The sequence below is a fragment of the Carex rostrata genome, chromosome 21 (genome assembly GCF_964058835.1).
Source record: "Carex rostrata chromosome 21, lpCarRost1.2, whole genome shotgun sequence".
Lineage (NCBI taxonomy): Eukaryota > Viridiplantae > Streptophyta > Magnoliopsida > Poales > Cyperaceae > Carex > Carex rostrata.
In genome coordinates this window covers 7,590,556-7,602,317 of record NC_135938.1, presented here as the reverse complement: position 1 = coordinate 7,602,317, position 11,762 = coordinate 7,590,556, and the positions used below count along the sequence as shown (strand labels likewise).

General features: G+C 34.9%; 1 protein-coding gene and 1 long non-coding RNA gene across 3 annotated transcripts; one reads left to right on the top strand and one right to left on the bottom strand.

Annotated features, from left to right (window-relative positions):
• Positions 1-1,727: 1,727 nt before the first annotated feature.
• On the top strand, positions 1,728-5,233 carry LOC144573686 (uncharacterized). Its single transcript, XR_013518058.1, has 6 exons — positions 1,728-1,883; positions 1,973-2,885; positions 3,022-3,079; positions 3,189-4,193; positions 4,724-4,784; positions 5,094-5,233. It is a non-coding gene; the product is annotated as an uncharacterized LOC144573686 (long non-coding RNA).
• A 969-nt stretch (positions 5,234-6,202) lies between these two features.
• Positions 6,203-10,277, bottom strand: LOC144572943 (uncharacterized). Of its 2 annotated transcripts, XR_013517839.1 has the most exons (7): positions 10,033-10,276; positions 8,151-8,220; positions 7,569-7,701; positions 7,287-7,466; positions 7,123-7,193; positions 6,935-6,980; positions 6,203-6,717 (listed from the first exon to the last, which is right to left on the bottom strand). XR_013517839.1 is itself a non-coding variant. In XM_078322588.1 (6 exons), exons 4-6 carry the CDS (start codon positions 7,409-7,411, stop codon positions 6,605-6,607), a joined length of 309 nt encoding a protein of 102 aa, XP_078178714.1. In that variant the 5' UTR covers positions 7,412-7,466; positions 7,569-7,701; positions 8,151-8,220; positions 10,033-10,277; the 3' UTR covers positions 6,203-6,604. The 2 variants fall into 2 exon arrangements, 1 of the variants encoding a protein (XP_078178714.1); XM_078322588.1 differs by lacking the exon at positions 6,935-6,980 and having other exon boundaries at positions 10,033-10,277.
• Positions 10,278-11,762: the final 1,485 nt, after the last annotated feature.

Sequence of the window (11,762 nt, the reverse complement as noted above, 5' to 3'; positions counted from 1 at the left end):
AAATTATAAGTTTATATCGTTTGTCCTTGTGTAATTTGTGTTTATGTGTGTAGCGCTAGGCAAAAGAATGATAACTCAGCAGGAAATGCCTCGACAAGCCTCCCCTCACATAGACTGATTGGCAGAACTAGTTGTTCCCCCCAGGTTGACATGAAACCTAAGAAGCAAAAAAAAAATGAAAAGATTATTTGATAATTTTAGTAAACATAAATGTAAAATAGAAATTGTAAATTCCAATCTTAACCAATCATAACATCTTTGTTTTGCCTTCTTACTAACTTGGATGCTCATGGAAGTTCATGGCTGACTTTTCCTGTATGATTCTTTGGCTGAGGTTATCCTCTCTCTTATCTCTTTTAGTTATTGGTTTTCCTATATATTTTTTCCTCGGTTGGTTTAATCATGGACTCATGGTTATGGTATGGTCAGACCTGAAAAGGAATGGTGGTTGTAAGCTGAGATAACTCCTGAGCTGAATCTTTCAACTTTGGCCTATGACATCGCCATGATCCTCCCTCTATGGGAGCAGCTGGTTGATATTGTGAGAGAACTGCTTTATTAGAACCTACTATAGGCTAATCAGGGACCCCTTTTCATTCACGACTTCTGTGGAAATATAGCAAATGATGTTGCCTCTAAATAGACATGTATAGCTGCAGATTGAATCTCTTTGTATAATCCTTATCAGATCTCGCCATATTTCTGAAGATGTCTTAACTACAATTGATTTTTTCTACGTTTCATGTATTACTAGGTCTGCTTTTTCAGTGGGAGTAAAGATCACCTTGAAAGCTGGTTGCTGTGCTTTAGATTATTTAACTAGGTGAATTTATGCTTTTAGTCCATATATGTTTTCAGGTTAACAACAATTAACTGTGCACATAACATGTCCCTTTTATCAACTTTGTACAGTACTGCACTGGAGAAGGATCATGAAGTCTTCTCTGAAATCTAGAGATAAATGTGATGGTCCTAGACAAACATGTCAGCCATTTTGTAGAATGGATGTCATCTATGGCGGTACAAATATTTCTTCCATTTTATCACTTCTATGATCTTAGGAGGAAACACTTGTGTTCCCTCACCAATTATACAAATCTTTGAAAAAATCGAAATATGTTGACTCCTCGCTCCTTGTTTATTTAAGTGTTAGGTGAAATATCCATCTGTTTTTTCCACCATTGGTGCATTATTTTGCATGCATGCTGGTTTACTTGTTTGATCAAACTCTAAATTTGCTAGAACCACCTGATCAGCCTAATCCTGAGTTGGCCTGCCCTCTGATGCCCAATGGTCTGAACCAAATCGGTATATATTTACTAGTTGTCTCAATTTTACAAATATATACATTCATTTTTCTTTTACTCGATTCTTTTTTTTTTTTGAGAAACTCTTTTACTTGATTCTTGTATACTTGAGTACTGGTGTCCATTGGTCACTTGGAATTCTGGAGTTGATAGCCCGAAATCGGTCTGTTGGACATGTGATAAATTGTAGAGCACAACATGCAGCAGTTGTTGTGAAGTACTTGGTTCTAGTTGATTTAAGAATCCATATCTGCGTTGTGAATAAATTTTTTTTTTTTGGATTATTTATTTGTATGTTGCTAAAAATTTCTATATAGAGCAAAGATTGTCGAGGATGTTGATTTTAGGAAAGGATGAAATTTTTTTTCGCATTTTCGAAATGAGCTTTGTTCTCCTTTTCTTTGATATTGCCAGCAAAGAGCCTCACTTTCTCTATCATTGTAAATTGTTGAGTCAAGTTGGCCTGTACTTGACCGACCTGCAGTGGGTCAAGACATGCTGGCATCTATGGTTTATTGATTGTTTTATCACTGCTGAAGTACCAAACACTAGTAAATGATTCCCTCATCACCAACTGTTATTTGTTTTTTTTTCTACCTTGTAAATCACTATAGCTAATATAGTCCTTCAGTTGTGCCCTAAATATGTGTTATGAATGCTTGCAGATGGAATTTCGATGGCTGGAGAGACATCAGTTTGCGGAAGGGCAACGATTTGATTACAAACTTGTGAAATGTGCTTTTCTCCTCTAGTTTGTAGGTCCATCTGTCAAGGAGCCTCTCTTTTTTCAGGATCATGCAGGTTATTGTATGTGGCCGGGCCATGTCATGACCTATATACCCTGTATTCCTCCAGACCTGATGGGGGTTAAGAGCTGCTTAGCATGCACATGACCACTAATTCATTGGGTCACTCTTAGACGTGGTTGGACTATCCATTGGGTCTAGCCCTCAATTGGCAGCCTTAACTTGGGGAACTCGGGCTTATGCAGATTCTTAAACATTTAGGATATGCCAATAAATTCAACTTTATATTATTAATCAATTACAACTAGGGTGTTCCTAATTTCTCCAATCCTCTTTGTGAACTCAACTCTAAAATCTATCGGATTGACATTAAATGACGAATCTGAACAGTTGAAACCCGTCTACCTTACCTATGATGCATCTACATGCAAAAAAATTAAATTTTCAAATCAATTTTGTATAGAGTCAAAGTGGTAAAAAAGCATCAATAAATGAATGCACTAAAATTAATTTATAAACCTACTAATTATGACCACTTGACTTTATACTAAATTAATTCAAAAATTTAAAATTTTTGCATGTAGAAGCATCACTAATAAGTTAGACGGATTTCATCGGTTCGGATTTGTCATTTGAAGTCAATCCAATAGGCTTTAGAGTTGACTTCACAAAGAGAGGTTGCTGAACTTAGGAACACCCTAGTTCCACTCTTATTAATCATTTTGTATAATTTGTGTAGAGCTGGGAAAAAAGAATGAAACCTTGATAGGAAACACCTTGACAAGCCTCCACTCAGAAGGACTGTCAGTAAAAGCTTTGTAAATGGAGGGTGGTATGAACTTCTATTTTCCTTTTTCCGATTAAATAGAAATGGTTCATAATATTCTTTCATCTTTTTGCACTTCTATAGTTTTTTTTTCTCTTTTTATAGTGTTTATATATTTACATTATCTTTCTACTTTGTGTAGATGTTATAGGCTGAAATCTACAACAGTTAATAGTACAATCAAGTTTTTCTGAGCCAAGGTAGGTTAAGAAATGTATCAGAAATCTAGATGCATTATCAAAAGATCTTCTCTTTTTATTATTGTCGCAATACGTTTCTAATCAGCTTTCTCTTTTAACCCGAATATAGCCTACAGAGACCTCTCGGTAGATTGAGCACAAAAGTATGCTTGGAATCAATAAAAGATGAGTGTCTTGTTTATTTTACCTCGCTAAATTTATAACTTCATATCGTTAGTCCTTGTGTAATTTGTGTTTGTGTGTGATGAGCTAGGAAAAAGAATGATAACTCAGCAGGGGATGCCTCGACAAGCCTCCCTTCACATGGACTGATTGGCAGAACCAGTTGTTCCCCCCAAGTTGACATGAAACCTAAGAAGCAAAAAAAGAAAAATGAAAAGATTATTTGATACTTTTACTAAACATAAATGTAAAACAAAAATTGTAAATTCCAGTGTTAACCATTCATAACTTCTATGTTTTGCCTAGTTGTCAACTTGGATGCTCATGTATGTTCATGGCTGACTCTTCCTATGTGATTCTTTGGCTGAAGCTATCCTTGCTCTTATATCTGTTAGTTATTTGTTGTCCTATATATTTTTTCCTCATTGTTAGGGTATGGTCAGACCTGAAAAGGAAGGGTGGCTGTAAGCTGAGATAACTCCTGAGCTGAATCACCCAACTTTGACCTATAATATCGCCATGATGTCTTGGAGTAAGATTTAAAGTAGAACATATGTAGTTAAGGGTTCAGTTGGTTAGTTTATCCCTACTTGAAGCAGTATGATTAACTAAACCCATGTGAGTTAATATTGCAGAACACAAACAAAACCCATGTGAGAGCTGCTGGTTGGTATAGTGAGATAACTGCTTTATTAGAACCTACTATAGGCTAATCAGGGGCCCCATTTCATTCACGATTCTGTAGAAACATAGCAAATGTTGCTGCTTCTAAATGGACAGCTATAGCTGCAGATTGAATTTCTTTGTATCATCCTTATCAGATGTCGACATATTTCTAAAGATATTGTTAGATTTAAGAGGTCTTCTCTTAAAGTTGGTGATTGAGGTGATGGTCCCGGACAATCATGTTGGCCATTTTGTAGAATGGATGTCTCCTACGTTTACTATGACGGTACAAATGTTTAATTATTTTATCTTTTCTATGATTGTAGGAGGAAACTCTTGTGTTCTCTCACGAAATTTTTATACATATCTTTGGAACGATCGAAATATGTTATGCTGCCTTGGATCTAGAAAAATATGTAGACTCCTCGCTCGTTTATTTAAGTGTTATGTAAAATATCCCTCTGTTTTCCACCGTCTTCGCATTATTTTTTGTATGCCTTGGGAGGGCATGAATGTGGTGTACTTGTACAATTGTACTTGTTTGATCAAACTCTAAACTCTATGAGTGCCAATTGGCTTTTGTCGGTATTAAAACAAAATTATATATGTAGGGTTTCTTATGCTTAATAAACTTGTTGTACGGGCATGCCACTTGGTCTTTACCAACCAGTACTGTTTGGATCAGAAATTGACAATGTCTCAGTTTTTTTACTAACTGTGTTGGTTTTGGCTTAATGAAAGAACTGGTAAAGTCAAGGCCCGACTAGAAAGCTTGGACCAAACGCATAGCTAACCCATGTCTTCTTTTTCTGATAGCTCAATGACTCGGAGCGTGGCCTCATTTGAAAGCGAGATTACTCAAAACTGAACTCGGTAGGTATGACACGACACCTCATCTGCTAAAAAATACTTATTACTTGGGTTGACCCAAAAAACCTGACTGCTACCCAAAATCAGCTGTCGTAAGGTTTCCTGAAAGACCACAGCTACCGCCAACTGAGATACCACCCAATGATACAAAACCTATGTTTCAAAGGATTCCTTTTCCTTTTTTAGTTAATGCAAGGATACAAATTCGGTCTACTGAGGGCCTGAATGCTGGGTTTGTGTCGTATGGATCTGGTCTGTCAACCACGTTTTTTTGAAAACCTTTGAAATCTTTTTAATTTCTTTTATATTAATTTAGGAACTTTCAAGATCTTTCATTTCACATGGAACAAACATTTTGTTGGTAAATTCTGTTGTTTCATTGTATGAAGAAAAGAAATCTACAGCTATTACTTCCTCAACTCTTTAAGAACTCTGGTACAAACCGTAGTACCTTGTGCTTCCAAATTTGATACTCATGATCCGATTCAAATTTAATTAAATTTTGTTAAAATAAAATTTTATTTGATTTTCATAAAAATTGACCAAACCGATCAAATGTGGGAGTCATTTGGAAGCTTAAAGGTCCTACAAAAGCAGAGTTGGATGTTCGTAAATGCAGCACCCACCTCCAGCGTTAGCCAACGACCCTTATGTCTCCAGTATAGATTGCAAGAAGAAATAGGGACGGATCCATATGATTTTGTGACGCTGGATATTAAGTTTTAGTGAAAATTTATCAATTTCAATCGACTGTCTTTTGACTCTTTTCTAATAATTTTTTTGTCCTTCTCGATGTTTGATTTGTAATTCGGATTAATATTAGGGTAAAAATTAAAATAAGTTTTTTTTTTATTTATAATTGGTAATTAGAATTATAAGTTAAAGAGTTATTTGAAATTGCAAGTTGGAGCATTGAAAAATATAAGTCAAGTATTGTTTTTTATCGAGTGCTCAATCAATTAACAGATTTAAATCCGATTCAATAGTTTTTCTCACTGACGAAGCCCAGAGAAACAATTTTTTTTTTTGGCCAATGTCTGTATACAATGCAGGCGCAAACCTCCACTGACATGCTAATACAGTGCCAATACTTTATTGTTTATAGACCGGAATAACTATCATATTGCCTATTAATAGAGTATTTGCGTCAAAGGGAGCTCAATGAAGAAGCTGACGTTTTGGCGAAATTAGGAGGTAGAATGCAATGGGACTATAATGGATTAACTTACCCAACTTTTCCTTGTACAGTGATAGGCTAGTTCTAACTTCTAAGCATAGTTTCTAGCTAATAGAATGCTGTAGTATGGAAGGACAAGGAACTGATGTTAAAGAGATGTAAACAATTGCCTACGGGCGTGACGTGAAGCAAAAAAAAAAAAACAATAAGCCAAAAGATACATGTAACCATACACAAAAATGCCAACAGAGTATGAATATGCAATTTTTTCGATTGATCCCTGAAGCAGTATAGAACTTGGAAAGAACCTATATATAAACCAAAGAAGAAATATTTTACATGTCAGAAGAAATGGTTTCTCCTGAAGATAGTGAAGAAAAAAAAAAAGTCTGTTGAAGAACCCTTTTACATCCACTGGTATCTGCCATTACATTATGAGCTTTAAAACAATAAATTCTTTCTGAAATGTATAATGCACCCTCTGAACTTTTTTCTTTAAACCACCTCCTGTCTTTACTTCCCATTACTATCAGTGGCACAAAATAACTCGACATATCCAGTTTCCTCTCTTTCGATCCATGAAGGGTGTTTGAACTGGTAGCCTCCCCTTCCCGACATTATTCTCAAGAGTTCTCAGAAAACTTTCAACTTTAGCTCCCTTTGACGCCATACCAAATTTGTGCGCCATTTACAAATAGGAAGTTCCTCATCCTCCCATTGACCCCCGATTGGTCAAAGCTAAGCCCCAGGTAGGTACAACTTCCTGTTAACATATCCAAGTAAATCACATATGAAAACTTGTGTGTGGTGTTATATACCAATTATACGTTGCCCATTCCAAATAACATCAACAAATTTTTGGTTTGGTACATTGTGGCAGGGTATATCCCTTTCCAGACCAGCAAACCCAGATTTAAAGGTAAATTTACTGAAAATTTTATCCAACCAAATTTATCACCAACTTTGAGAAGCACTCTTACCCTTCCTAGACCACTCATCCCAAATGGAATTCTCAAAAACTTTACTCTGGAAAAAGGGGAAAAAAAATGTTAGTTGGGTAAATGATTGATTGATGATTTCAAGAGGAAAAAGTTCTAAAGATTGAGCATTTTTATAAAAGTAACAGCAACCATGAAAGTTTGTTTCTGAATATATTCCTATAACGAACCTGTCTTCCAGACTATCCAAACAACAAGCAGAACAGTCCCTTCAAATGTTGTAATTTCCACCATAAGATCCCTGTTTATAAGAAAATGAAAAAAAAAATGCTATTAATAAAGTTGAAATTTATTTGTAGAAGTAGATTAAAAATCATAAATTATCACTACATACATGAAGCAGCAGTGGTCGCACCCCACAACGGCGATTGCAATGCCGATGAGGGACCAGAGGTCGACATCCTTGCTGCCGCCATTCTTATCAGATCCATGGAAGGCTGAAGCACAGTTGGGTGTCATGATTGTCAGTACTGGCTACAGAATCATAGATCTTACCACCCGCCATTCCCCACACCTAAAAATTTATCGAATAAAAGCATAATTATTTTCAAGTAGATATCCTAATACAAGTTTAATAAAAAAAATGCATTGACACGAACTAGGAAAAAAAAGAAACCTTCTGAAGAAACATAGGGTTGTCAATGAAGACACGGTTAACACCGCTCTCATGGCGGTGAAAATAATGGACCGCTAGAACCTCCAGTTTGGGGATCTTATGCTTATCACTTGAACAATCCTATGTTTGTTAGCTAAAAATAGAAGAAAAAAGCAGATTAAATTAGTTGATTCAGTTTTGAAGAACAATGTTAGCTTAAAAAAGTTCAAAAATACTGAGCATCTCCCAGACCATTAAGTCTTCGTATTTTGGAGGCAACGCATCTAATATCCCCTATTTTTCTTTTCTAAAACAACAAAATCCTTATTGTAATTAAAGTGCAGAATTAATCTCATATTAAAGTTTAATGTGATCTACATGGTCATTTGCACAAATGGCCTATTTGATTAATTTCAGGTCTTATTTTGGTTGTATTTTGAGATAATCAAAGCAGAACAGTCAATCTGAATTTATAGCACAAATGTCATTTTTAAAATTAGCTAACTTGAGGGTTAATTTTGGCAACACACTGAGACCTTGTAAACATAAGGGCAGGAAATAATGCAAAATTCAAACTATGACCAATTTGAGCAGAATTCTTACCTTTCCTAGACCACTCATGCCAAATTGAAGTGCAACCTAAAGCAACTCTTCGAGTTTTCAGTTTTTTCCTCTGAAAGAATTGCACAAAAAAGAAAGAATAGTGTTACTCATTTTAAAAATAATTGACTAACTATTTGCAGCTCATTAGGGTTACAATTACAATATTCATTGATTCAATTAAAAACAGAGCTAATATACAAGATAACGGTCAACTATGACATACAATCAGGGGCTGAAAATTTTACACCTTCATAAATACTCTTGGCCTTTTCAATAGTTAATCAACAAACAATAAACGGAGCGATGATCTCTGTTTGTTTTGTACTTCTCTTTATAGAAGCAACTACATTTGCTGATGTTTATTTGTTAATCAGTTACTGTAGGGAAGTCGTCTTCCAGCCTATTCATACAAAGCATTTGCAGGTTAATTTGCGGATAGTATTTGCGGGACTATTCGCAGATAGTATTTGCGGGATGATACAAGCAACATAATCTTTTGAAATATACGTAAAGGTGGATAAAAGCATTTTAGATGGCTTTGTGCTCTTTAAATTTCAGTTCAACGTTTTTTGTTACCAACAAGCACTACTAGTAAGGAAAGTTTGAAGCTTTGGCTTGAGTTGGGGCCGGAGACAACCAAACGTTAGCTTCAAAGGTAAAGTTCCTCTCTAAATTTTTAGGCCACAGTTATTAACCATACAAAAATAGATAATCAAAAGTTACAATATGAATGAGCTAACAATCCACCTATGCTACAGGATTATTTTCCTAAACTATGATTGCTCTTGATGACTCGGAACAAAGAATTAGTAGTGAAACTAAGGAAAAATATTAACCTTTTAAGCAGGGTTGAGGTCATGAAAAATACTAACAATAATTGATTGGTTATTTGGAGCTCATTAGGGTTACAAGATATTAATCAGAGCAAGATAACTGTCGACTATGACAAGATATACAAGATTCATGGACTCAATATGATTCAATTAAAGTCAATTAACATCAACAAACGCTTGTATTCATTGACAAGATATACAAGATAACTATCGCAAATGCTTGTATTCATTGACTCAATGTGATTCAATTAAAATAAGAGCTAATATACAAGATAACTGTCGACTATGATATACACTCGAGTCTGAAAATTCTACACCTTCATAAATACTCGTGGACTTTCTCAACAGTTAATCAACAAACAATAAACAAAGCAATGATCTCTGTTTGTTTTGTACTTCTCTTATAGAAGCAAGTACATTCGCAGATGTTTATATGTTAATTAGTTGCTGTAGAGAAGTCATCTTCCAGACTATTTGCAGGACAATCCAAGCAGTTGCAGGACAATTCGCAAATAGTATTTGCGGGAATATTCACAAATAGTATTTGCGGGACAATACAAGAAACATAACCTTCTAAAATTTGTGTACAGGTGAATGAAAGGTAAAGTTTGGAACAATGGTAAGGAAAGTTTGGGGCTTTGTATTGAGTTGGGGGCTGGAGAACAAATCTTTAGGTACAAAGGTAAAGTTCCTCTTTACATGAGTAATGAAATAAAAGAACATATCTACTTGGTTTCTATTATTTGGACTGCGAATTTGGAAATGTTCAATGCAACTGAGTGGAGGAGCTTGCTAAAATGAGCATATGAGATATGAAACAATCGAACATTTGACACAATCTGACATTTGGACGGGGTAGAAATCAAATCAAATCACTTGTATTCAGAGCATATTTTCACGAATTAAAAATACTGCTCTCTACTCTCTCTCTCTCTCCCTCTCCCTCTCTATTTTTGTGTCGGAACAATCAATTGAGAAAATCAGCACCAGCATACATCGTATCAACAGCAAAATTCTTAAACTAAATTCAATTAATAAAAAAAACTTACCACCATCAAGGCATCAACAGCATTGAAACCCGCTGCTCCTCTCAGGGAAAAAGGAAGCCAACACCAAGCAACTGATAACTCTACAGTCACTGACCAGGAGAGGTGTGAGAGGTAGGGGAAAGAGGAAAGGGGGGAAGGGTTTTGCAATTAATCTAGGGTTAGGATGGGGCGGCAGAGTGAGAGAGCCGAAGAGAGGAAGGGAGTGTATTAAATAGCGCGAGGCTGGGGTAGAGTAACGGCAAATGTGGAGGGTGAATGAGCGCCACGCGGCACATAGAGATGATAGGTGCACTGCCGGGTGGCGCTCCAGGCGAATTCGGATCTTAACAAGTAACTCAATTTTTGTGTTTGAATCGTCCGTTCAATCCATTCTGTTACGAACATTAAAGGATATTGTCATTTTTTATGTCGATCCGGATTAATCCGAATTCTGATCGGAGGGTCCGAATCTAAAATCAAAATTTGAGATACTTTTAGAGGATACGGACCCAGAGAAATATATATGGTCTTCGACAATTATATGATAATTTTTTTTATCAAGATAGAAAATTCTAAAATTAAAAAAATTATATGTGTTGTGGAATTTTTATCTAGCTATTACTAAATTTTGTAAAATTTGAAACTTAAAAGTCAAAATAAAACTGCTAGATATGATTTATGTTATTTTTTCTATTTGCTCATAAAAAATTATCACATTTCAATTTTGTTTTTATGTGAATCAATAAGTTCAAAAATCAACGTCTAGAAATCATCCAAATTAGTGCATTTTTTACAAGCTCTTGATGACAATCAAAATAAAATTGAAATGTCATAATTTTTTACATGTGCATAGATAAAATGATGTAGATCATATCCAACAGTTTTATTTTGATTTTTAAGTTTTAAATTTTGAATTATTAAAGTTTTAAAAAATGGAGGCATGGTGGAGGCATTTGAACCCTCCTCATCATATATATATATATAGAGAGAGAGAGAGAGAGAGAGAGATGGGTTATGGTGCATTGCAATGCATGGAGGGGTTTGTGCATTAGACCATAAATATAAAATTCAAAATCCAAATGGCCGATCCAAACCGTTCATCTTGTTCTCCATATTAATATGTGCTTGGAGACCAAATTTTACATTTTTCTGAATTTTTTTACTATTTATTAAGTATTTTACAAAATTGTTGATCCAACGGTGGCTGCTGATTTTACTGTTTTGTTAAGCCACCGTTGGATCAACAATTTTGTAAAATACTTAATAAATAGTAAAAAAATTCAGAAAAATATAAAATTTGGTCTCCAAGCACATATTAATATGGAGAACAAGATGAACGGTTTGGATCGATCATTTGGATTTTGAATTTTAGATTTATGGTTCAATGCACAAACCCCTCCATGCATTGCAATGCACCATAGCCCATCTCTCTCTCTCTCTCTCTATATATATATATATATATATATTATGTTAGAAATCCTAATTTCAGAATTGGTTATCAATATTTCAAAATAGACAATCACAAAACTTTTAAGAGAGTAAGAAGCATCTTCTTTGTTCAAATTAAATAAACAAGAAATACAAAACTGAAATATTTGAAATGGCATTTCAATATTAGACTTCAAACTTGCCTTTGAAAATATGGCCGAGATGTGGACAATTGATATGACCATTTTCTCTCGTATTTGTATTTCTTGAGGACATATAGTATAATTTTACCACACTTATAATTAAAATGGACTGAAATCAGA